A 25,446-nucleotide genomic window follows, 5' to 3' on the forward strand; every position below is an offset into this window, starting at 1 on the left:
CTTCTTCCTCCTTCTACCCTCCATACTCAGGTAGGCCCCAGTGTCTGTTGTTTCCTTCTTTGTGTTCATAAGTTCTCATTATTTAGTTCCCACTTATAAGTAAGAACATGTGGTGTTTGCTTTTCTGTTCCTGCATTAGTTTGCTGAAGATAATGGCCTCCAGGTCCATCCATGTTCCTGCAAAAGACATGAACTCATTGTTTTTTATGACTGCATAGGATTCCATGGTGTTTATGTACCACACCACTTTATCCAATCTGTCATTGATGGGCATTTAGGTTGATTCCATGTCTTTGCTGTTGTGAATAGTGCTGCAATGAACATGCACATGCATGTGTCTTTATGGTAGAAGGATTTATATTCCTCTGGGTATATATGCAGTAATGGGATTGCAGGGTCGAATGGTAGTTCTGCTTTTACCTTAGTGGACTCTGTCATGCTACTTTCCCACATCAGTGACCTCTGTCTTGCTACTGTTGTGACATGAGAGACTCTTTTGAAATCTTTATATCACTCATTCCTTAAGGTTTAGCTAAAGTTTAACCTCCTCTATGAAGTCTACTATGATCAATACTGGTGATAATGAAAGCACCTAACATTTATCAAGAGCTTACTTGTCATAGTACGAGAAGCATTAATCTCTCTATTGATATCCCCACTGTTCTTCCTTCCTTTGACTTCCTATAACATTTGTATCTGTACCACCATAAATTCTATTTAATTATATATTCTCAGATATAGTAATTATAGGTTATGCATGTAGCCTATGTATAAATTCTTAATAATATATATTATTTGTATAGTATTTTACTACCACCATTACTACTATGGTTAACTTTCATTAGAGTACTTAACATGGGCCAGGAGCTGAGCTAACTACAGGTGACCTTCAAACAATACAGGGCTTAGGGCTGCTGACCCCCACACAGTCGAATACATGTATATAACTTTTGACTCCCTCAAAACTTAACTACTAATTGCCCACTGTTGACCAGAAGCCTTACCAATAATATAGACAGTCAACATATATTTGGAATGTTATATGTGTTAAATATTGTATACCTACAAGAAAATAAGCTAGAGAAAAAATATTATTAAGAAAATCATAAAAAAGAGAAAATATATTTACTCTTCCTTAAGTGGAACTGGATTATCATAAAGGTTTTCATCCTCATCCTCTTCACATTGAGTAGGCTGAGGAGAAGGAGAAAGAAAAGGGGTTGGTCTTGCTGTCTTAGGGGTGGCAGAGGCAGAAGAGGTGGAAGAGGTGGAAGGGGAGGCAGGAGAAGCAAACAAACTCGTCCTATTATTGGAAAACATCACCATATAAGTGGACCCACGCAGTTCAAACCTGTGTTGTTCAAGGATCAACACTGTCCTTAAATTTTCCCTTTTAATCCTCAAAGCAGTTCTGCAATGTATATGCTTCCATTATTCTCACTCTTTAGATGAAGAAGCTGAAGTTTATAGTTGTTATTTGCCCATGGTCTACAAGTGACGGAATCACACTTGAGCTAAGGCCATCTAATTTTAGAGAGCACACATTGTCTTAAATATTTGCTGCTATATCACATAAGGATTAGCCTTGTCTTCCTAACCATTTGGGTAGATTTGAAGCTTCTTAAGGCTACACCTCTGCTGTCCACAATTGCCTGTTTCACTGAGTGTTTGGAATGAATGCAGGTTTTATCTTGTCTTATATTTTAATGTAGGGGATGATTTAAATGATTCCTTAGCCAAAGACTGTTTGTTTGATTTCCCTTAGAAAGCAGGTAATACCTCTTCGCAGTGCAGAAGTAAATGGCTGAAAGACAGCTTAAAAGGACAAAAACTGCTTCTTCAATTTACCTTTGCCCACCTCCTCTTTTGTAAACTTTTCTTCATCACAGGTAGACAGTCAAGAAATTCAGCATAAATTATGTTCCTCCTTGATATTGTAAAGGTCATTAATTAGATAGCATTACTAGCATCAGTGGGAGACTGAGACCTGAAAGAGGTGTAGACTTAACATGTGACAAAGCACTCTAAAGTCCAAGTAGAGGAAGATAACTAACATGATTGTTAAGGAATTTATAGGCCTGCTTTATTTGCTATTCTTCAATAGCAAAACCTTTGCTCTCACGGAACCATGTCCACATAAACTCTGACCTGGTGAGATTTCCTTTCCATTCATTTCACTCATCCAAAGAAAAAGAAGATGGTAAGATTTAAAATACACATATTTTTTTCAAACCATCCTCAGACAGTTGTCTTGGTAGGTAGTTTACATCAGATAGGGTAGAAAAAAGCAGAATTATGGATGTTAACACAGAGAAATACCATTTAGTTTTCTTTGAATTTTATTTTGTTAATATTCAGCTGGTTATTTTATCTTCCATTTACTCTGCAATAAAAAGATTTCTTTTGAAGAAACAAATTAAAAATTCCCCCATCTTAACGAACTGATGAAAATGTTTAGTTATGTTAAGAGTTATCAAAAATTTCTAATAAAATTACCAAACTAACCTGGCAAATAAAAAAGTGAGTCATTGTGTTATAAAAATGTTTACTTTGTCAAATAGATTTTAGGAATAGCAAAACAAAAAACAAAAAAAAGGAATAGAACAATTATCTCCTTTCTTATGGCATTCATTTAGTTCTAACTGGTGATGATAATAGTATTGTTTATGACAGCTCACCAGCTTATGGTCTCGGAATTTTTCATCTTTACTGCATTTGACCTTCACAACAGCTTTATGGTGAAGCTACTGTTTTAATGCCCAATGAACTGATAAGAAAAATAAGAATCAGAGATTGTATATTTTCCCAAAGTCATATAGCTAGTGAACAATAGTCAAGATTTGCTCCTAGGCAGTTAGAATATAGAAAGTGTACTGCGAAGTATGCTGCCCTCTCTAACAATTGCTAATACTTTGTTCTTTATCAACAAACATTTTGTATAGTTGACAATGTGACAATGTTGAATTTTGAGTCCTTTGCTCCCAGAAAGCAGCAATGGGGAAGAAATCCTCCTACCCTATAAGGTTCACCCTTACTTGGTGTATTTCAAGCTAAGACCCACCTCCATCCTTCCTCATTACTCCAAAAACTCATGGATGGCTCTCTTTCTTGTCTGTCTTTAAAAAACCCCAGAACCCCTTCCTTTTCTTTGAGATGTTCCTCATTAATGAATATTCTCTCTACTGCAGTAGTCTAAATAAAATCACCTCTTTGGTACACTTGTCTTTCTCAGTTTAGTGCCGTAACCAGGATATGATCAGCCCTTGTCTTGGGAGTATCTGCTTACTCTTCTTAGGTAAGGCCTCTTGGAGCCCTTTGTGGTCCACTCCTGACTGGTGATCTGGGACTCAGGACCCAGTGATCATTCCGACTTCTGGTCCTGTAATGTGGGCTCTTGTCTACCAGTAGTGTGGTAATGATTTGATTTTGTTTCTTTTTTGAATATTCACTTGATTTGCGGTGCCTACTTATTTTGATTTTGTGGTCTGAGCATTTGCTGATCTCTGTAAAGAAATGAATGATTTATAGAGATCTTGTCTTTGTTGGGTGAAAGATGTTAGAAACTCTATTATGTTAGTCTTTTGTGCTTCCCTACATGTCTATTTTGAGGACAAATCAATCAAGAGCTTGTACCCACTGAGATGAGAATAGCTCTTTAACATGGACTAGTGAGTTTTGTATTTCTCTGTTTATGCTTGACCCATGACTGAATTTTAGAGTTCAGGCTATAAACTTTTTCTTTCTCTTTACACGTTTATGTCTGTATTTCAGAAAGGCTTTTACTTCTCATTGTATGAGGGTATAATATTTTCCTGCTTCTAGATGGTTTTACCAAATTTGATTATAAAATCTCTTAAAGTTCTATTCTAATTGGCTTAGAGGTAAATTATTGCTCATAAATGGAATATTCCTAAAATTACCAGAAATTCTAAGACTTTCAATGTGCTAAATGTTTAAAATGTCCTTCTAAAAACTAACTCAGAAAAGTTTTAAGGTTTCAAGCTCATATAATTTAGGCAAATCTTTACCAATGAGACATAAATATTTTTAGTTTAATAAAACAGCCATGTTTTATTTAACTTATCAATGTTAGCTATAATACTCATGTAGATTTTTATTTTACTTGGTTATGTTTTCCCTAAACTTTTACAGGTTTACTGGTAACTATGCTAATATTTCTTCTACTTAGTGTTTAAGTCATAAAAATATAAATGTGTATTTACCAAATTGAATAATTATTTGTATTTACCAATTGAATAAAACTTTATTTCATTAGCAGTTATACTTTTTAGTATGCTAGCTTGAAGATAATTTCCAAAATCTTTAGGTAGCTTAAAACCTTGAATTGATAATAAATTGAGTTACTAATGGGCTATTCATTAGATTCCTCGCTTATTTCTAAGTACCATAAAATATCAAAACAATTACTTATTATAGTTTTAAGTTTGTATGCTTTTTATTTTTACTTTTATATGCTATAAAGAAGCTATATATTTTTGGGCTTGTTAATGAACATGTTCATTTTCACCACTTTGAAGAGTTGTATTGTAAGGATATATATGGCTATAAAAAGATATAAAAGACTTTTGGAAAAGGAATTTATTTGTCATAGTCAAAGCTGGCTAAAGTTTGATTTATTTATCGCCTTTTTAAAAAGAATATTCTATCAAAGATTATACTGTTGCAAAACTAGCATTTAGTTTTCTCCATTAAAGTAGCATTTTTAAAATTACTGGTCTGCTCTTCATAAGAGAAAATAAATGGTTATTCCTTAGCATCTGTGTAATCTACCTCAATAGCAAAGATTGTGTTTAGGACTTAACAGACTAACCTGTGGTTTATGCTGACTTTATTATATCCTTGATTATTTAAGAAAATCATGGATTTTCACATAGACTATGAAAAGTAAGCAAGGCTGTGGACAATATCACCAAGAACATGCACATTCTAGCTGAAGAGCTTCAAGACACTTAACCAATGGTATTGCAGAACCGTAAGATTTCCTCTAGCAACCTCTTAGAATCTGCCGCACTGATTAGTCTTAGGTTCAATAACTGACTTTTTAGTGCCACCTATTTTACTAATATTTTCTCTTTTCCAGTTTAGGCATCACTTTTTTAAGATGCCTCACCTCAGACCTCTAAAACAACTGACCGGTTCAACTAGTTTTATAGTAACAATGCCAATAAGAACCATTGAGACTATTTCTTTAACCCTGCCTCACCCCACCTAGGATGCTTATTATTGCTTCTGAGTTGTTGAACGTTGAGTGGAGAATGACATTCGTTTGACCTGAACAAAAGGAAAAGACTGACAATGTTGGACTTTGTCTGAGCTCTGTGTTCCCAGAAAAGAGCCATAAGAAGAAAAGCCACAAAGGACCACCCTGTTCTGCCATATTTCAAGTTAACGCCCACCTCCATCCTTCCTTGTATCATCTGTCCTATAACACCCATAGGATTCCAGGGTGAACACCTTATGTATCTGCCTCCATAAAACACCAGGCTCCTTCCTTTTCTTTGAGACTATCCTCATTAATGGATGCTTTTCATGTTGTAGTAGGCTAAATAAAATAATTTCCTCAATTCTCCTTTGCATTTTGTCTTTCATATAACTTATTTCATCCAATTCTCACAACAACCTTAGAAAGCAGGCATTATCATTATCATCTTGCAGATGAGAACACTACAGTTAGAAAACTTCAGAAAACTTAAGGTCATATAGCTAGTAATTGATGAATTTTTTTTCTGATTTTAGAGTCTGTGCTCTTAACCTATAATTTATATATCAACATAAATTAGTCACATCATTATGTTTTCATACATCACATTCAACTTAGTAATGAAATATTCAATAACTTCTTTAGAGTTGGAGAGAAGAGTATACTATATTGTTCTTTTAGCTTAAAACCAGAGCCACAGTCCACCATTTGATGAGCACTATCTTGAGCAGAAAATTAAATATGTTATTAAATATATTATTAGTACTGGGACTCTGTTGAGCTAAATTTGAAGCACATGGCCGGGCCACTAAGTACATATACATTAGTGGTGGCAGAAGACCATATAAACTGGAGCTCCCTTGAATGATTGCACCAAATACTTTGCATGAGTCCTGGATAGAAAAACCCTCCCAGACGATCACATATCAAGCTAATTTTGTGCATATTGATCTTAAATCTTATTTAATATTATTTTAATTGTCTTGTAAAGGTTAGTATGTCACCCTGCTAAGAATCCTTAATACTCCTTACATTTTTCAGTAAGTATCTCGCTGCAAATTCTGAAACTTACATACATATTTCTGCAACAAAGAAGGCCATAGAGAACTTTTTAGCTTTAGCTTGTTCCTTTTGAAGAATTTTTTTGTCTCTGAATGAACCTAACAAATAGAACAAGCAATCAAGATATTACTTTGAAGAGTGGCCCTTAACATTTTTTTCAATGCAAGATTCTAAAATAATTGCTGGAATGCTCTGCCTCTCAGAAATGACTCTCTTGGTGCTTTTAACTAACACAGAAGAATATGCATACATGAAATTATTCTAAGATAAAAGCAATGGTTTGATATTGTCTTTAAAATATCTTTAATTAGGATCCAGTCAGTTTTATCATGCATTATTCAAATTATCTGCCTTTTAAGTGGAGGAAGATTTAGTACAGCTAATAAAATATCAGGAAAATATCATAATGTCTTAAAGAAACCTGCTGTTGTTTAGAAAACTGCAAGAACAATTCCCATCTGCAAATGGTTATTTATTACTTAGTTATTTTTAGATTTTATTTTTGGGTGCATCGTTCACAGTAGCCTCTAGGTGCATTTGCAGAGTTTAATAATTAGCTTTCCTAGTATAGCTTACACACAACATAGAAGACAACATAAACACAGGCTGCATTCACATACGTCAGCATATAAGTCACAAACAAACGAGTGAGGATACTTTTCACAGGGAGTTTATCACCCTATTGGATGATCTAACAATTCTTTAAAAGCCAATAAATTTAAGTATTTGACTGTAATCAATGAGCTACTTCTTTGTGCAGGGATTATGGTTGGTTTCTGGGCCATGCCTTGTGCCTATAAGTTTTTATGAGGCTATAAAATGTTTATGTTCTGAAAATGAAATTCTTAGCTCTGAATTACAGAAAAAAAACTGCACATAATTTCACTGTAACATTGTATACTAGTTTGCTGTAACTCAATTGTAAAATAGTTTACATAAACTCTTATATGGAATGTGTAAATTTTAAGCACACTAGATATGACCATGGGAGGGTCTGTTATGAGTACCAAGGGTTTCCCAAGATTTTGAAGCAACTGGGCTTGTTGTTGTCAGAATTAATGCACTGGACTTGTGTTGGCTTCTGTTCAGAAAATTTCATCCCACCCACAGACCCAGATGACTGACTTTGATTTGGGACACAGGTGACTTGACCACTTAAGCTGGTAAACTGTGATTTGGGTGGCCTTGTTCAAACAGGTAAATCAATTAGATTCCTCCTTTTGGAAAGTTGAAAGTATGTGAAGGACTGTTGACCTGAAAGATCAAGTAACAATGACAAAGTCAGCCATTAGGGGCCCACATGCATGGGGATATGGGAAAAGCAGAGACTCAGAATTGAGAGAGAGGTAGAGACAGGGATGTGGGGTGGGGGATGGGGAGAGAGAGTGAGAGAAGCCTGGCTAATCATCTGTTTTTGTCTTTGAATCTTGCTTCCTCAGCTCTTTTCTGGACTCCTGTAAAATCTGAGTCTTCACCACTGTTGTATATACACTAGCTTGAATTGCTTTCCATTCCTTGCTACCAAAAGAACCTTTAATAAAACAGAAGCTCTAACAGAACGCAGCCCATCTTGCCTTTCAGAGAACAGGCAGCACCAGACCAGTGAAAGGAATCATTAACCACATTTACAAATCAGGACACCTGGGGCTAGTAATCATCACTGCCTCTTAAGTAAATGTGAGTGGTATTCAGATGCAGAACTGTGAACACTCCCCTCTAACCCCAGGACTATCTCTCTAACCTCCTAGGGGTGCCCTCCTATCCATTTCCCCGCACTGAGAAGAGTGACTGAGCCAAGAATTAGGTACTAAGTGAAGGAAGGAGGGAGAGATGGGGTGTATTAGGTAGTGGTGTGGTAGAATTAAATTGTGCATTAGATGCTTTGTATTCACTGGGCTCCTTTTGGGAAAGCCTTTACTCTTTACTAACTTTTGAATCACTCTGCCTAATGATTTTTCTTTTTTTCTGCCCCAGATCATCACAGAGCAAGCTTTCTTGTCATATAGTCCTCAGCTCAACTGTTACCTCAGTGAGACTTTCCTTAGCTACCCAAATAGAATTGAAACTCCCTTCCCTGACACTCCATTATTGTGTATTATTTTCTGGGTAACATTTATTGTTGTCTGCAATTTCTTGTTTGTTTGAGAGTAAGGACCTTGTTTTCACTTATCACTACTGCTTAGTGCTTAGACTAATGTCTGAGACAAAGTAGATGCTCAGTAAAATTTTTTTGGCTCAGTGAAAAATGAATACTGTTAACATTCTGAATGTTCAAGCTAATGTAATATACCGCCATTTTACAAGAAAAACTGCCAAAAATTTCAAGTTGGTTGAGGAATAAGTTTTAGATGATGAAGGCCTAATAAAATTTTAGTATCATGTTATCACACTGGTGGGTTGCTTGCAAACCTATCAATTCCTTTAAAGAGAACCTATAAGAACCATTTATAGACAACACGTTCTTGAGTTTCAGATACCATTGCGAAGTTTGCTAGTCAAAACAGTCTATGTATCTATTACGCAGTTCTGATGGGGTCTTAGCTCAGGCTGCAAAGACAAAATACAGGGTGATTATCCTTTATCTGAAATGCTGGAGACTAGAGGTGTTTCCAATTTTGGAATTTTTTGTTTTTTGGAATATCTGCATTACATTTACTGGTTGAACATTGCTAATCTGAAAATCCAAAATCTGAAATGTTCCATTGAGTACATCCTTTGAGTGCCATGTCAGTGTTCAAAAAGTTTTGAATTATGAAGCATTTTGGATTTTGGATTTTTGGATTTGGTCTACTCAACCAGTATCACAGTCTGAGTGGCTTAAACAACAGAAATCTACGTTCTTATAGTTCTGGGGGCTGAGAAGTACAAGATCAAGGTGCTGATATACTAGGTTTCATTTCAAGGCCTCTTCTCTAGGTTTTGAGGTGGCTGCTGTCTTGCTGTATACTCACATGAGATTTCGGTGTGCTTCCTGAAATGGTATCTCATAAGGATAGTAGTCCCATCATGAGGGCTTCACCCTCAGGACCTCATCCAATCCCGATTACCTCCCAAAAGCCCCATCTCCAAATACCACAACATTGGGAATTAAGGCTTCAACATATGGATTTGGTGTGATCACAAGCATTCAGTCCATGACAGATGGTTATTGTTTTAAAATGATGTCCTATATTTATGTTGTATTTTTATGGTTGTAGAATTCTTTCCCATACACTTTTTCATATGATCCATATTCATGATTTTGTGAAATAGGACTGATGCTATAGTACTCATTTTTACAGACAAGAAAATTTAGGCCTACAAAGGTGAGTTGTCTTAGCCAGATGCTCTGCAGCCAAGAGGCTGGAGAGAAAAACCTATAGCCCTAGGATCTGGTCTTTGCTCCAGGCCCTCAAGCAAGTCAAGAGCAATTGCTTTGGTCAAATGTTTACATGGCTCTTTTCAAGGGTTGCTATGAATAGTTAAAATTTCACTGTAAACTTACAAATTTAAAGTTATAAATTTACTTTCAAGTTTAAACCTCTATATGAAGGAAGAAAAGGTCTCTTTGCTAAAAACCATCCAAAGGAAATGGGTAGTGTTTGTACCCCCATATAGCCTTTGGAGATGACAGCCTAAAATCTCTGTGTTTATTCAGAACAAGAGCTGATATGTGAGACTAACTGAGAAATAAATTGGAGGAGCTTCAAGTGTACATAAAATCTGATGTGTGACATGCTGTTCTCCAGAGTCAATGATGAGAAACCGAAAGTTAGCATCCTTATGACACCCATACTCTCAGCTTTGTTTGTTTTAAATTTTTGTTTTAAAATATATCAGTTGGCTAATCCCTAAAATTTTGTTTCTATCTTTAGCCAGGAGTGGAAAAAAGTGAACAAGTTACAGAAATAATTTTGGGTAGATTTCCCAACTGATCTGTACCCTGTGGGAATTTCTTCCACATGAGAATATCCTTCCTGCAAGTATGGTCCTTGTTTTGAAAATCATGTGCTAGACAAGCTTTTTCTAACACTTAAACAAATCAAAAGGAATGCTGGTCTGATGAAGTAGTCCGGATGCTGGCAGCCTGTAGAAATGCATGTAAACATTCTTATGCTGGAGAACAGAGGCTCTCTGTGAGCTTTGGTGATGGCTGTCCTTGGGCAGTAGGTGAAAAGTGCCGATCAAAATCAAAATGGGAGTGGAAGGGGAGGAGTCAACTCTCAAGAGAAGACTCCAGCCTGACTTAATGTCATTGACTATATTTAAAGGGGCTGCCAATGATTTTGAAACACTTTTTTTTTTTTTTTTTTTTGCAGGGGATATACCATGATCTCTGGTTTTTATAAAAAGGATCATGTTTAGACATCTGGGGAAAACTCTTTGACATGAACAATTACGCGTTACTGCAAAAGGCATGGTGGTGGTAGTATCCGTAGGACTGAAACACCATCCCATACCCAAACCTTGTCTTGATTCACCTCTGCCCCAAGTTTGCTCCTGATTGGTGCCAGCAGATGAGGCTATGGATAATTTCTGTCTGCGCCAGGATTGGTACTTCACTTTCACTGAATCTCCACAACCACCCTATTTCCTAAGCACATATGAGGAAAACAAAGAGCTAAAAGGATGATTCTATCTGACAGAGTGGATCTCAACACCAGTGATGCACCACAGTATCAGTGTTAATAATGGGTTGTGTTGCAAAAACCGAGTTATTTCAATTAAAGAGGGGCATTTTTAAATAGACTTGCATTTAGAAAGCGAAATCTGAGATTATTTAAGGTTATGCCAATTCAATTTCACCCACTTGGCCTCTGAGATGCATTCATAAATGAAGGAGAAAGTGATATCATTGCAGCTAGGAGGCCCGGAAATGCCTGCAACTCAGTCTATTTAGTGAATGCTGCAGTTGCTAATCGGGGTTTGCTCAAGGGTGTATGTAGTGCATATAAACTACATCTGTCCTGTGTGTAAAGGAGGAAAGGGTTGAGAATCCTATCATGCAGTGTTTTTCATGGATCCTACTTTGAGCATGGCATATCAGAGTCCTCCCTCACTGCTTCCCTTTCCCATTTCATAGTGGATCCTCAGCTTATCTTTCTTTATTTTCACACATGCTATTGTTGTTCAGTGAGCTTTTGCCATGGGACTCCTTCTGCCCTGAGAACTTTTCTCTATAACTTCAATTAGGTGCCACTTCTTTCTGCCCCTTGTGTGACTTCTATCGGCATCTTACCACCCAAATGTGTTGACTTGTCTGGCTCTTGCCATCTAGACCACAAGTGTCCACACAGGACAGGCAGCAGCTGTCTTAATCACCATTGTGCCTGGCACCGTGCTGCAATCAGAGAGTCAGAGAATGAGTAGTCAGTCTTTCTCTCCAGGGTTGATGTTCTGTTGCTGCTATGGTCTGAATGTGTTCTCTCTAAATTCTTCTGTTGAAATCCTAACCCCCAAAGTGATGGTATTAGGATATAAGATTTATGGTGAGGTGATTAAACGATGAGGGCTGAGCCCTTATGAATGGGATTAGTGCCCTTATAAAAGAGGCCTCAGAGAGCTGCCTTGCCTTTTCTACTTTGTAAGGACCTAGCAAGAAGGCGCCATCTATGAACCAGGAAATGGACTCTCACCAGACATTGAATCTGCTGATATCTTAATTTTGTACTTCCCAGCCTCCAGCTCTGTAAGAAATCAATTTATATTGTTTATAAGCTACCTAGTTTATGTTATTTTGTTATAGTAGCTGAAATAGAATAAAACACTAATTGTAGTAAGAAACAAATATGCTCTTCTGATATCTTAAGTTTTGACCAGTGCCGATATGCATAAGATAGATTAGGAAGTGGTGGTGAACAGTCATTGAAAAACCCAAGAAAAAACTAGCTGAGTGACTCACATTTTATAAGGAATGATGGGCTGCTCAAAATATCCCCATCCATAAATTTGGAAATGGGAGCATGAAACCAGCTCTCCAGGGCCTTCTCACCACCCCCACCCCCATCGCTTCAGAACTTGAAAAGTGAGATAGATAGTTGAGAGGCTGGGGTGAGCAGGTGAAAAAGCGAACTTCTAGTTCTCTCACAACACATTCACTGAACTTTCTTGGCAAAGGGAAGCCTCTTCCATTATTCATTCACATTCTACTCTGGGTCAAGTACAATGCTAGTTGCTCAGGATATAATGTCTGTTCTCAGTGAAGTATCACAGGCATGTTTGGGGAGATAGAGGAGTAAACAGAACATTGCAATTCACTGTGGACCACAGTCCTCAAAGAGAACAAAAACATTTATAATGGGCCTAGCTTGTATCCCACAGGGCTCCCTATCGTTCTTTGTACAGAGACGATCTGCTGGCCTCTGCCACTTTCTATATAAGCAAAGGCTTCACAGTGTGATCTGGAACATTTGTACCACCACTGAGAGAATTCAAAGCTAGGGATACATTCTTTGTGTGATAATAGGTGTGTTTGGTGGTGGAGAGCTTAAAGAATTTTGACTAGTTGATGACTAAGAAAGGCAAGAAAACAATTTTTTCCTCTTTATAGAAAAGAGGGGCTGGGCACAGTGGCTCATACCTGTAATCATGGTGGGCAGTTTGGGAGGCTGAGGTGGGAGGAGAACTTGAGGCCAGTTTGAGACCAGCCTGGTCAGCATAGTGAGACCTTGTCTCTACAAAAACTAAAAATAAATAAATAAATAAATAAATAAAAATAACTAGGCATAGTGCCACATACCTGTAGTCCCAGCTACTCTGGAGGCTGAGGCAGGAGGATCACTTGAGCCCAGGAGTTAGTTTGAGGTTGCTGTGAGCTGTGATCATGCCACTGCACTCTAGCCTGGGTGACAGAGTGAGAGCCCATTTCAAAAGAAAATAAAAAGTAAACAAGGTTCGGGGACTAAGACAAGGTAGATTTTTATTGGTCTCAAGCAAAGGATCTTTACTACTGTTTATGGGTTCCTAGAAATTCCTAGGATGATTTCAAGGAGGTTTGCTTTATGAATTAATTATTTAAATGGGCAAAGAGGTAGGGGAGTGTGTGTGCATGCGGTGGGAGAAGGCTGGGAGGGGGCATGCTCTTCCCAGTTGGTCCTAACCTGTCTCCAGCTCCAGTTAGTTGCTTCTGTTCCATCCCAGCACCACGTGCCTGTGCATTCTCCATGGCAGCCACTCCAACTCTTACTATTTTTCAGACATTGCTCTCCTTTCCTTGGGAATTCTTGCTTACTTCCTCCACACTAGATGCTGCTTTACTCTTTGCACAAAGGAGCAACATTCTCATACCTCCATCATAACACAAATCCCCTTGCTTCCTAATCTGTGTACGCATCTGTGACAGCCACTAGCTTGTATGAACAAATGGGCATAGACTGCGTCACTAGCACAGGGTCAGTCTACACTGCAGAGTCACATATGTAAGGCCTTGTTCTGCTACATAATTAGCTATATAACCTTCGGGCAAGTTAGCTAATCATCGTAAGCCTTCATTTCCTTTTCTATAAAATAGTGGTTATAATAGTACCTACCACATAAGAAAGCATTTAGTTATGCAAATAAAATTACATAATATACATTCAAAGAACTTAGCACAGAGCCAGGTATGAGGCAGACACTCAGTTAATCTTACCTGCCTTGACCAAGTCCTCCTGAGAGTAGAGTTTTCCTCAGCAGCATTCCTGTTGCATTTTAGTAATTCAGATTACCGACACCTAAGAAATGCAAATATTAAAGTCCTCAGGCACTGAAAACTTTAAAATTATCTGGGATAGGAACAAACAGCAAAAGGGAAGCATAATTCATAAAGTTTAAACACGATTCAATTAAAATATCCAAGCTTCAATACAACTATCATCTTTATTACGGCATTCCATCTCACTTTTCATCTCCCTGAAAGCATTGCATAGCTATACCGGATTGATCTCATAAACTGCTTTTGGGAAACAGGTCCCAGCCTGCTTTTTACCATCCCAAGAAATATCCTTCTAATGAGCCAACAATAAATATTACCAGTTATTTGCTTCTGGTACGTATGAAACCGCACAGTGATAGCACATTGTGGAGGTACAGAGAGGGTTTGAGGGGAGAGAACACGACCGTTCTCACTTTTAGAGAAACCCGGTCTTCCTGCTCTTCGAATGAACTTCAGTAGGGAATATATTGAGGCAAAGAACGTCTCTAGAGCCAGCATGAAGATACCTTTCTCTCAGCTCCTCCACCAGGGTTGAGGCCAGGCGGTTACAGTTAAACTTATTCATGCCAAAATTTCAAGCTGCACTAGCTGAAAGACGTTAGAAAAACCAGGGTCCACTCCAGGTTTTATTTCTTCTTTTTCTTTCACACTGATTACAGTTCGATTTTGTGTGTGTGTCCGGTTATTTAAAAAGATAAAAGAAAAATCAAACAGCAACAAAAAGCAGCCCTCCAGGTGTCCTTTTCCGAGCCCGCGCGGTTAGGTGAGTGAGTGCAGGGCATATCTATAATTCAGCTCGGGAATATTTCCCTTAATAATTAATTAAGCATCACAAAAGGAGGAGGCCCAATAGAGCCCTTGAACAAAGCTGCTGCCCCGAGGACGACAGTGACAGTCCCGACGCCAACCAACCAGCCGAAGGGCGGATTTGCTCCAGCAGTCGAGGCATAGCGCTGCCACTGCCTGCTTGGTCCATCAGGCGAGCTGGGAGAGGTGTCTAGGGAGACCCCGTCGCCAGGTGGGCTTCTGGTTATTTGTGTGTGTGTGTGTGTGTGCGCGCGCTCGCGTGTGTGGGAGTGGGGGGGGGGGCGGATGGACAGCAAAACCCTTTTTTTTTTGCTTTTTAATGGAGATGGGCAGTGGGAGAGATCACTAAGATAGAGACTCCCGGGAGCCAAACCTCTCGCCCGGTTGATTCTGGCAAGCCTGAGACAGGCAAGCTGTCTACTTTCCTGTTTTGATGTGGTCCGAAGAAATAAACAAGAAACAAGGAGAGACCCTTCCTTATACTGTAACTCCAGCCAATTAGCTCGAAAAGCTCAAGAAGCTATTAACCAGAAGTTTCAGCTTTAGGGGACCAGGGACTTGCCTGAGGCCCTGGCATGCGCAGCTAAGTTTAACTTTCAACTCATAGTGACCTTTTCCTTAATTTAATGCAAAAAATCACGCCCAGAGGTGGAGATTTAAGATGCTAATGATACATACGTCCTATGAAGAAGCACCTTAAACCACTATGCATGCACCAGAAAAACTCCACCTCTACATGCCCTGTCTATAGTTCTCCTTATTTCCCCTTACGGAGAGGCCCGTAAAAGAAACCCACACCCTGACTTCGAGGAACAGCCCACTTTTTTTTTTCTTGGTGTTAGCTCCCTTGTGCGCACAAGCTTTAATTAAAAGAAAGAAAGAAAGAAAACCAAAAAACTTGCTTTTTGCTGCGATCTCCCTTGATTTCTATCCTGAAGGATCCAAAGACCCCTCAGGGAGTCGATATCAGAACCGCATTTGTTTGTGCAGCAACAGGTTGGCTGCGGGATCTTTTCCCTCCTTCCAAAGCCCTCAGCCCCTGGCCCACCCTGCAACTTACTCATCTCTGCAACCCTCCCCCCCTAGGACTGCTGCCTCCTGTGCGCAGCCCCTAGCCTGGGCCTGATTCCAATTTCTGTAACATTCCCCTGCCCGGGGTTGAATACAGGTTGAAAGTCGGTCTCCTCTGCGCCCCGGAGGCCCAACCCCGGCGCTGAAGCCGCCCAACTCCTGTGTGCAAGGGAGGCGGAGACTGAGGGATCTGGGCGCGCTGGCAGGCACAGGAGGGCTCCCCGCCCGTGGCCTCGCCGGAGATGCACCCGGCTCCCAACCCAACAAATCCGCTTTGGGAGGAGGTGGGGTGGGGAGAAGAAGACGGGGCTCGGGGCTCGAGGGGAGATATAGAGAAAGCAAGTTAGGGAGAGGAGAAGATGTCCCAAAGGACCCCATTTTCGAGACTGCACCTCCCATTGGAGCTCCCCGCTCCCAAGCCCTCTGGGGACTCCTGCGCTGCCGTCGAAACCCCTATTCCGGCCCCAACGGGGACACTTCTCCAGGATTTGCTCCTCGCCTCTGGGGACCACAGCCAAAGACTCCTGGAATCGATCCCAGATCCTGGGAGTCGGGGGGCCAAGCCGGGGTGCGGGGAGTCTCGGCGTCGTGACTGCGCCCGCCCCGCCGCGCCTGGAGGCGCCCCTGGCGACCGTCGCGAACGCCACACCCTCGGTTCGGCCCTGGCCCCGCCCCCGCCCAGCGCGCGTTCGCGGCCAGGGGAGGCGTGTGCTGCTCCCGCAGCCAGCGAGAGCGAGAGAGGGATGGATGTTGGAGGAGGAATTCGGGCTTAACAAGTGATCGCTGCTGTCTAGGATTTTGTTTCTTTTCTGGGGAACCTTGACTTCCTTCCCCAGGCAATCCCTCCTGTGCTGAACTCCAGAGGAATCAGGAGTCTTGGGGTCTTCTCTGGGGCAGCCCCAACCCCCACCCCCAGGCTCCAGCCGCGAGGACTCTGTGCACCCCCCGGGCCAGGCAACAGAACTTGTTCTGTGGATATTTGGAGCCTCCACCTGCCAAACCCGAGTGATTCCTTTTACCACCGCCCCCCCGCCCCACAAGATCATTCTTCCCCTCCTCCAGCTGTTGCAGCTTGAGGGGGAAAAACAAGCCAGCCGGTGGATTTTCTTTATTTTTATTTTTCGCCCCGCCGGGGAACGGTAAGTATGATACCTTTTTTTTTTTTTTCGATCTTTTCTCCACCCTCTTCTTTTGGCTGTTAAGAAACAGTGGACATTTGAGGGATAAATAATATTGGGAATGTGACAGAAGGGCATGAATGGAAGGCGGTTAAAAATAAACCAGGAGGTGGGAGAAGGGAGGTGCGGATGCTGCGCGGCGCTTTGGGGGCCAACAGTTGTTATTTTCCCAACCCCGGGGATGCGGTGAGTGCGCCCTGCTTAACGTGCTGGAGCGGGAACCGAGGTCTGGAGGCGAGGGCGCGATTAAAGATGTCGTTTCCCAACGAGAGGGGGGTTAAGATTTAGCATCGTTTCGCCTCCTCCCAGCCGCACCAGTTCCCTTCTTTTGGGAACAGCCGGTGAACGGGTCTAAATTGCTGCCTCTCCCAACGTTTGGATTTGCGTGCATTTTCCGAGCATCTGAGCAACATACATAGGGGCTGCATAAATGGCGTGCGTTGAAGTGTGTATTTCTCACGGTGTTGGCTTTTCTGATTCCCTCTCTCAGTTTCTCTCTCTCTCTCTCTCTCTCTCTCTCTCTCTCTAAGGTTCAGGTACCACCCTGACAGTGACACAGTTGCAGGAATTAGCACTGAGAGAGGAACAGCCTTGTTGTTGGAGGGGTGAGAGGAGGAGGGGCGGGATGCTTGGCTGTTGTTTGGGGGCGCCGGGATTGGGGAATAGGTAGTCTGCAAAATCCTATTAGTTTAATGGTGTTAAAGAAGAAGACAAATTCCTCTGCAAAGATCTCTCTCATAAAGGCTCCTGGGAATTGGCGTGAATAGATTCTCCTAACAAGAGTACCTTGAGAAAGAAGAGGGATTTTAAACCAGTCTGATTTGCTGGGAGGAATGATTTTTCTTTTCCCTTCTTTTCTTTCTCTCTCCCTTTCTTTCTAGATCAGGGATAGTGAAGTAACTAGCAGATGATTAAAAGGAAGGCAATTTGCTACTTGTAGGGTGGAGAGGCAGTTAGGTAAACAAAAACTAATAATCCCAAATAAATAAATAAATATGAAATTATTTGGTGTAGAGCAGAAAGAGGGCAGTTCTAGAACTCCCGAAGAGCTGATGGTGAATTAGAAGACTCGCGAATTCATGACCTTCTGGGAGTCAGTTGGGTGGGAAGGCAGGTGTGTGTAGTATTCAACTATACAGGAACTTGGGTTACATTGGGGCTTCATTGAAATTATAATTGTTTTGGGGGAGTTGGGGAAGAAACTGAGCAAACTCTCAGGCTATTTGGTCTGTACCAGTCTTGAAAGGATGTTGGCCTGACACTCCACAGTGAATGTCACCCCAGGATGGTTTTGTAAGTAGGGATTTGGAAACTCCTTGAGGGTAAACATTTCAGAATATGAGATGATGTTAGGAGTCAGGCAAAGGAAGGGAGATGGCATGTGAGATGCCCTCTGTGGTGTATTTTCTAGAGTTTGTGTCACAATCAAATGCCCTTCTTGCCCTAGGAAAATGTGTATGATTGGGAAGGGGTGTATGATTGGGAAGACCTCTGTTTGCCACTTCCATGCTTGTCACTTCATAAAATTCAGTGTGTTTAGGCTTTTAGGCTGACAGGATCAGCAAGGAGCAGCAGGTGGTCAAGAGCTGAATCCTGTTAATGGCTTCAGAAAGCCATTTCTCTTATGCTTTCCAAGTGCTTCCAGTAATAGAAGCTGGTAGATGCCCTGAATTCTGACTATCATCATTCTCTCCAGTTCTCTGGGTTACTCCTTGCATTCTTGGAAGTCCTGTTGAACAGAGTACATGGAAAAATCAAGAAGAGACAGGAGATTTGGATGGGGGCTTTTACAGGACCTGGCTGAGGAGATGAATTACCTGGATCTTGGGAGAGCAAACTAAGGAAGAAGGGCCAGGAATAACAGGTGACAGAGGGAGCAGATTGGAGATGCAAGGGACATGCAATTCAGAAGTGTGAGATTGTAAATAAAAGTGGGCAGAGAGAGAGAAAGAGAGAGGAGGGGGGATGTTAGGGATGTGGATTTTATTGAAGTGGGGGTAAGTACGATAGGCTAAGAATGAAGTCCACACAAACTGACATTTAAAAAAATAAGGAGATTGTCCTTTGAGCAGAGTGGAGGAGGAACCATTGAGGTGAACATGGAGTGACCGCCAAGGAGAGAAGACGGTTATTAGAGATGTGGAAATTGGCATTAGTTCCTAGTCTGTGGGTGGTAGGCAGTGTTCAGGATTCAAGGGAACAGAAAAACAATGGGGACATGCTGCAGGGAGTCAGGCAGTGCCAACTTAACAAGGACCATTGGTGAGTCTCAGGATGTCCTGTATGTCCTCACATCCCATCTTCCCCTACTTTAGTTTGTGGCCTAAGGACACAAACACTTGGGGCTGTGCAGATAGACAACAAAAACATAGGTTGCTGTCATGTTATTCATAATTGCCAGTGTTTATTGCCATTCATTAGGTAAAAGGCACTGTGATATTCTATCAATATCCATTATCTCTTTTAATCCTTACAAACATGGGATGGGGGAGGTTGTGTTATTATTTGTACTTTATAGATGAGGTGACTGAATTGCATTCAAGTGGTGCTGTCTGCGCAAAGAATAAGAATATTTTTTTTTTCTGACTTCCCCAGTCCTGAGTCAAGACAGAGAGCAGTAGAAGGGCACTTAATTCAGAAACACTTTATGAGTGGAAATTTTAAAAATTGCCTTGAAATAGATGAATGATGGAAGCAGCTGTAAAGTCACAGCATTATTTTTGTGGAATGAAGAGAGTAACAGTGAGAATTAAGACCTAGCATTGGTGAAGGGGAAGATAGAAGCAAGAGCCATGTGGGCCATGAGTGGAGAGAAGAAAAATAATTGAGTTACCATAAAAATAAACTGAGCTGAAATAATAACTGAAGAAGGAAAGAATGATGTTTAGTGAGTGAGAATAGCCTACCCCATACTCTTGATAATATTGGTGCTTGGTGTGTTATATGACTTTCTTGAAGAAAAGAGAAGGATGTGTATGTGAAGAGAAATGCTCAGTTTTCTCTTTATGATTTGTTTCCTTTTTATTTTTCTCCTATGCTTGTTTCCAATCCTTTTTCAGGTGAAGTGCTTCTTCTGCATGATTTTGGCTGAAGAATGCTCTGCATTTCCTTGATTTCTATGGAGACCTCAGAGCTGGTTTTGCTTCTGCTGACACCTCATCTAGCACCTTCTCTACCTCCCAGGGTCTTTGCTTCTATCTATGGTTTGGCATTGTACCTGGGTCCAGGAAGCCTTTGATGAACTTAAAAGGAGAGCTTGGAGAATCATCCTGATAGACTTTGAGTAGAAATGGCTGGACATACTTCAAACCACATCTTAACATGGTTCGAGCCATCACTAGAAGGCAAGTGCTAACAGTAAAGGCTTATCTGCGTTTTATTTACATTTAATGGACTGAGCATTGGCCAATTTCCATGGCAGAAAAATATATTTCATTTTCTAGGCACAACTTCTGGCTGTCAGACACTTGCTGCCTTTGAATCTTGCAGCAGCATCACTAACCACATCCCAGACGTATTTCCAAATTTCAACATCTACCCCCAAAACATAGGTGTCTGAGAGACTCCAGCATTTTCGGACTTCTTAGTCTTGAGAGTGCTAGGCTATTTATCTCGACCAGCCAAGCTCTGGAGAGCAATGTTGAATCCCTGAGAAGAGAGAGCATGGGGCGTGCTGATTTAAAAACAGAAAATGCAAAGTTGGACTGAAAATATCCTTAGTCTTCCAAGCAATCTGCTTAAGGGTTCCAAACTTACCTTAATTTGGTGAGAAAAGAAGCTGCCCTATTTTTCTTTCTTCTTCTTCTACAACTGGAACCAGCCATTTCTGAAAACCACCACCATGGAGGTTGCAATGGTGAGTGCGGAGAGCTCAGGGTGCAACAGTCACATGCCTTATGGTTACGCTGCCCAGGCCCGGGCCCGGGAGCGGGAGAGGCTTGCTCACTCCAGGGCAGCTGCAGCAGCTGCTGTTGCAGCGGCCACAGCTGCTGTCGAAGGTAGCGGGGGTTCTGGTGGGGGCTCCCACCACCACCACCAGTCACGTGGGGCCTGTACCTCCCATGACCCTCAGAGCAGCCGGGGTAGTCGGAGGAGGAGGCGACAGCGGTCTGAGAAGAAGAAAGCCCACCACCGGCAGAGCAGCTTCCCTCATTGCTCTGACCTGATGCCCAGTGGCTCTGAGGAGAAGATCCTGAGGGAGCTGAGTGAGGAGGAGGAAGATGAGGAGGAGGAGGAAGAGGAGGAAGAAGAGGGAAGGTTTTACTATAGTGAAGATGAGCATGGTGATGAGTGTTCCTACACGGACCTGCTGCCTCAGGATGAGGGCGGTGGCGGCTACAGTTCAGTCCGCTACAGTGACTGTTGTGAACGTGTGGTGATAAACGTGTCAGGCCTACGCTTTGAGACCCAAATGAAAACTCTGGCCCAGTTTCCAGAGACTTTGTTGGGAGACCCTGAAAAGAGGACTCAGTACTTTGACCCTTTGCGCAATGAGTATTTTTTTGACAGGAACCGCCCCAGCTTTGATGCCATCTTGTATTATTATCAATCAGGAGGCCGCCTGAAGAGGCCAGTCAATGTCCCCTTTGATATCTTCACTGAGGAGGTGAAGTTCTATCAGTTGGGGGAGGAGGCCCTGTTGAAGTTTCGGGAGGACGAGGGCTTTGTGAGAGAAGAGGAGGACAGGGCCCTCCCCGAGAATGAATTTAAAAAGCAGATTTGGCTCCTCTTTGAATATCCAGAGAGCTCCAGTCCTGCAAGGGGCATAGCTATTGTGTCCGTCCTGGTCATCTTAATCTCCATTGTCATCTTTTGCCTGGAAACCTTGCCTGAGTTTAGGGACGACAGGGATCTCGTCATGGCACTGAGTGCTGGCGGGCATGGTGGGTTGTTGAATGACACTTCAGCACCCCACCTGGAGAACTCAGGGCACACAATATTCAATGACCCCTTCTTCATTGTGGAAACAGTCTGTATTGTATGGTTTTCCTTTGAGTTTGTGGTTCGCTGCTTTGCTTGTCCCAGCCAAGCACTCTTCTTCAAAAACATCATGAACATCATTGACATTGTCTCCATTTTGCCTTACTTCATCACACTGGGCACTGACCTGGCCCAGCAACAGGGAGGTGGCAATGGTCAGCAGCAGCAGGCCATGTCCTTTGCCATCCTCAGAATCATTCGTCTGGTCCGAGTATTCCGGATCTTCAAACTCTCCAGGCACTCCAAAGGCCTGCAGATCCTGGGCCACACCCTCAGAGCCAGCATGCGGGAACTGGGCCTTCTGATCTTCTTCCTCTTCATTGGGGTCATCCTCTTTTCCAGCGCTGTGTATTTTGCAGAGGCAGATGAACCCACTACCCATTTCCAAAGCATCCCAGATGCATTTTGGTGGGCTGTGGTGACCATGACAACTGTGGGCTATGGGGACATGAAGCCCATCACTGTGGGGGGCAAGATTGTCGGGTCCCTGTGTGCCATTGCGGGTGTCTTAACCATTGCTTTGCCAGTGCCAGTGATTGTCTCTAACTTCAACTATTTCTACCACAGAGAGACTGAAAATGAGGAACAGACACAGCTAACACAGAATGCAGTCAGTTGCCCATACCTCCCCTCTAATCTGCTCAAGAAATTTCGGAGCTCCACTTCTTCTTCCCTGGGGGACAAGTCAGAGTATCTAGAGATGGAAGAAGGAGTTAAGGAATCTCTGTGTGCAAAGGAGAAGTGTCAGGGAAAGGGGGATGACAGTGAGACAGATAAAAACAACTGTTCTAATGCAAAGGCTGTGGAGACTGATGTGTGAATCTCTTTCTCCACCTGCCACTGCTCCCCCCTCAGCATCTCCAAATATATTTATGCATAGAGAGTGCAGTTATGAAAATGAAATATGCAAATGATCCAATGCACACAGTAGTACACTATTTAATGGTTATACATGGCATAATTGTTACTAAACTTGTATTACATATCAAATAAATGATACATCTTGGAGAAGAGGGAGGAATAGGAGCAAATCTATCTTTATATTTTTATTAGAATGCAAGAATTTTGCACATTAACTGGAAAAGATGTTAACAGTAAAGATGGAGAGAGTGTGTGTGTGTGTGTGCGCGTATGTGTGTGTGTGTGCGTGTATGTGTGTGTGTGTGAAGTAAATTGTCAATGTTAGTAATTGTGCGGTGATGGGAAAAGTTGGCATTTTGAAGTATTTACTATGTAAGAACTAATGAATTTGAGAAGTCATTTATCAGTGCTTTAACAGCATATCATATGTCTTTGGATTCTGTAGTTGTTTTTTAAAAATTGTAAGAAATACTGTGTAGAGAAAAAAAGAAAGTAAATTATTTAATAGAATATAGGTCACAATTTTATCTTGGATTTAATTAAAATTTATTTTTAACTGGAAATTAACTTTTAAAACGACTGCAAGGGCCTTTAGAAATTGATTATATTTTGTTATTAATTTTGGGAAGATTTAACAGCAAATGTCTAACATTATAGAATAAGTGAAATTGGAGAATATGTAATAAGTTTTGTTTGCAGGTAACAGGACTGGATTTTTTTTTTCTTTGCACTACTTTATATGCTGGAGATTGAGAGAGACTTCATACTGTGAATGTTTACTAATGTAACAGTTCAATGACAATCATTGGAAGAATGATTTCTTTAGTCTTATTTTATTGTTTACTTTTCATTGTGTGAGACTAATGACCATGCAGATAATATCACAGGATTCTCTCCTCTTTTAAAATCTAAATAACTGATTGACAAAGGAATTATGAAGTAAAATTTAGCAACTGAATCTTTTGAAATTGGTCTGTTACAATGATGCTTCTGAAATCATACTATTTTATATATTCTTCTGCCTTTTAACTCCAGAATAATTTAACCAAAGTTAATGCATGCACTGAAAGAATTCTTGAAGAAGTAAGATGCCAAGCAGCTACAGTGATTATGGCTTAAAATTTTTCTATTAAATGTGAAACATAAATGCTAGATTTATTAAGTTTATTTTTTTGTGCAGTTATATAAGAACAGAATTTGGGGATTAATCTCAGATTTTAACATTATATTTGCTAAAATGGATATAAGGAAGAATTGTGTCAAACATTTGATTTCAACATCGCCACCATTATCATCTTTATTAAAGCAATTTATGACACATATAACTGCATTTAACTCATGACAAGCATTCTAGAATGTGAGATAACAACTAGCGATCAGCCTTGCACTATGAAATCATGAGGTATAGGTTAGAAAACTCAGAATGTATAAGAGGCCTTATTATACAATATTTATTTAACTTCTGTTCTTTATAAAATAATTGTCTTGAGCTCTGGTTGGGGACGGGGGAAAAAAACAAAACAAACAACACTGCATACACTATTTCAGCACATAGTGAACTCTGGTAACTGTGAGCTAAAAGCAAACAAACAAACAAACTGACCTAGAATAGCCTTTCTCAAACTTTTTAAAATCCAGGCCATCATTTCATAATTACATAAATCCTACCTCTCCTTTAATGGTATTTGAAATTCAAAGTACATTCAACATTAGGGTTAAAAGTAAAACTGCACCCCCTCTCCACTCTTTCCCCACCACTTGTAGAGAAATACTTTTCTAGAACACCTTTTAGAGAATGAAAACAGCAAGCAGGGCTTTTGATTGAATGTGAAGAACAAAGATCAATAGAAGACAATAGAGAATGATAAAACAAGAAAATGCCATCTTACAATAAGATTTCAAAGATAATGTTTTAATACATGTTAGATTTGGGGCAAAAATGTAACAAGCATTAGACTAGGGGTAAGGCTATTTGGACAGGCTATAATTCATTTGGAAAAGTCACTTAACATCTCTGCACCCAAATTTCATGATTGGTAAAAAAGAGGGCAAATGAAGCATGTTACATTACAGAGTTATGCAAAACAAATGAGAACATGCGAAAACTCTGAAATGTCGAGTTCCATACAAATGCCTGATGTTATGTCTAAATTGTTTAATCTTCCTCTGGGAGAAAAAGGGATTTAGAATGCACAAGCATACATCTACTTTATTAGGATATTGTAAACACTATGGGTAATTGCTTTAACTCTGCAGTCCTTACAAGAAGTTGATGTGCAGATACAAGAGAGTCTATTGCTGATAGATTCAAGGATGTTATAGTATAGAAAGTTGACTCTGTGAACAACAGACCATGTATCTTACAGTATAGCCAACTAGGTCAGATTATATCTTAAAATAATTTAAGGGCTAGTTAGTATATAAGGGATGTTTATTGAACTTTCTATAATAGCAATGACAACGATTTGGCTATGTTTGGAAGGGAAATGTACTGTATTTCATTGTTTCTATAATACCTCCTTTTAAATCTGAAAGTTATATTAAATTTGATTGACAAAACACATTATATTGACAATTCTGAGAATCCAGGAAAT

General features: G+C 40.6%; 1 protein-coding gene and 1 long non-coding RNA gene across 4 annotated transcripts in view; one reads left to right on the forward strand and one right to left on the reverse strand.

Moving 5' to 3' along the window:
* KCNA4 (potassium voltage-gated channel subfamily A member 4) overlaps nucleotides 1–24,451 on the forward strand; it is a 34,488-nt gene extending 10,037 nt beyond the window's left edge. Inside the window, exons 1-2 of one of the 2 annotated variants that reach the window (XM_055282065.1) lie at nucleotides 16,514–16,972; nucleotides 20,071–24,451. In XM_055282065.1, coding sequence (XP_055138040.1) covers nucleotides 20,853–22,811 — 1,959 coding nt within the window. In that variant the 5' untranslated portion in view covers nucleotides 16,514–16,972; nucleotides 20,071–20,852 and the 3' untranslated portion in view covers nucleotides 22,812–24,451. Of the gene's footprint in view, nucleotides 1–16,513; nucleotides 16,973–20,070 lie in introns of those variants that run through there. The other variant, XM_063641884.1, reaches the window with a different exon arrangement.
* LOC134736992 (uncharacterized) lies at nucleotides 2,699–16,410 on the reverse strand. Of its 2 annotated transcripts, XR_010121504.1 has the most exons (4): nucleotides 16,226–16,410; nucleotides 13,893–13,974; nucleotides 11,502–11,603; nucleotides 2,699–3,503 (listed from the first exon to the last, which is right to left on the reverse strand). It is a non-coding gene; the product is annotated as an uncharacterized lncRNA (long non-coding RNA). The 2 variants fall into 2 exon arrangements; XR_010121505.1 differs by lacking the exon at nucleotides 11,502–11,603.
* Nucleotides 24,452–25,446: the final 995 nt, after the last annotated feature.

This window comes from Symphalangus syndactylus, chromosome 6 (genome assembly GCF_028878055.3).
Source record: "Symphalangus syndactylus isolate Jambi chromosome 6, NHGRI_mSymSyn1-v2.1_pri, whole genome shotgun sequence".
Taxonomy (NCBI): Eukaryota; Metazoa; Chordata; class Mammalia; order Primates; family Hylobatidae; genus Symphalangus; species Symphalangus syndactylus.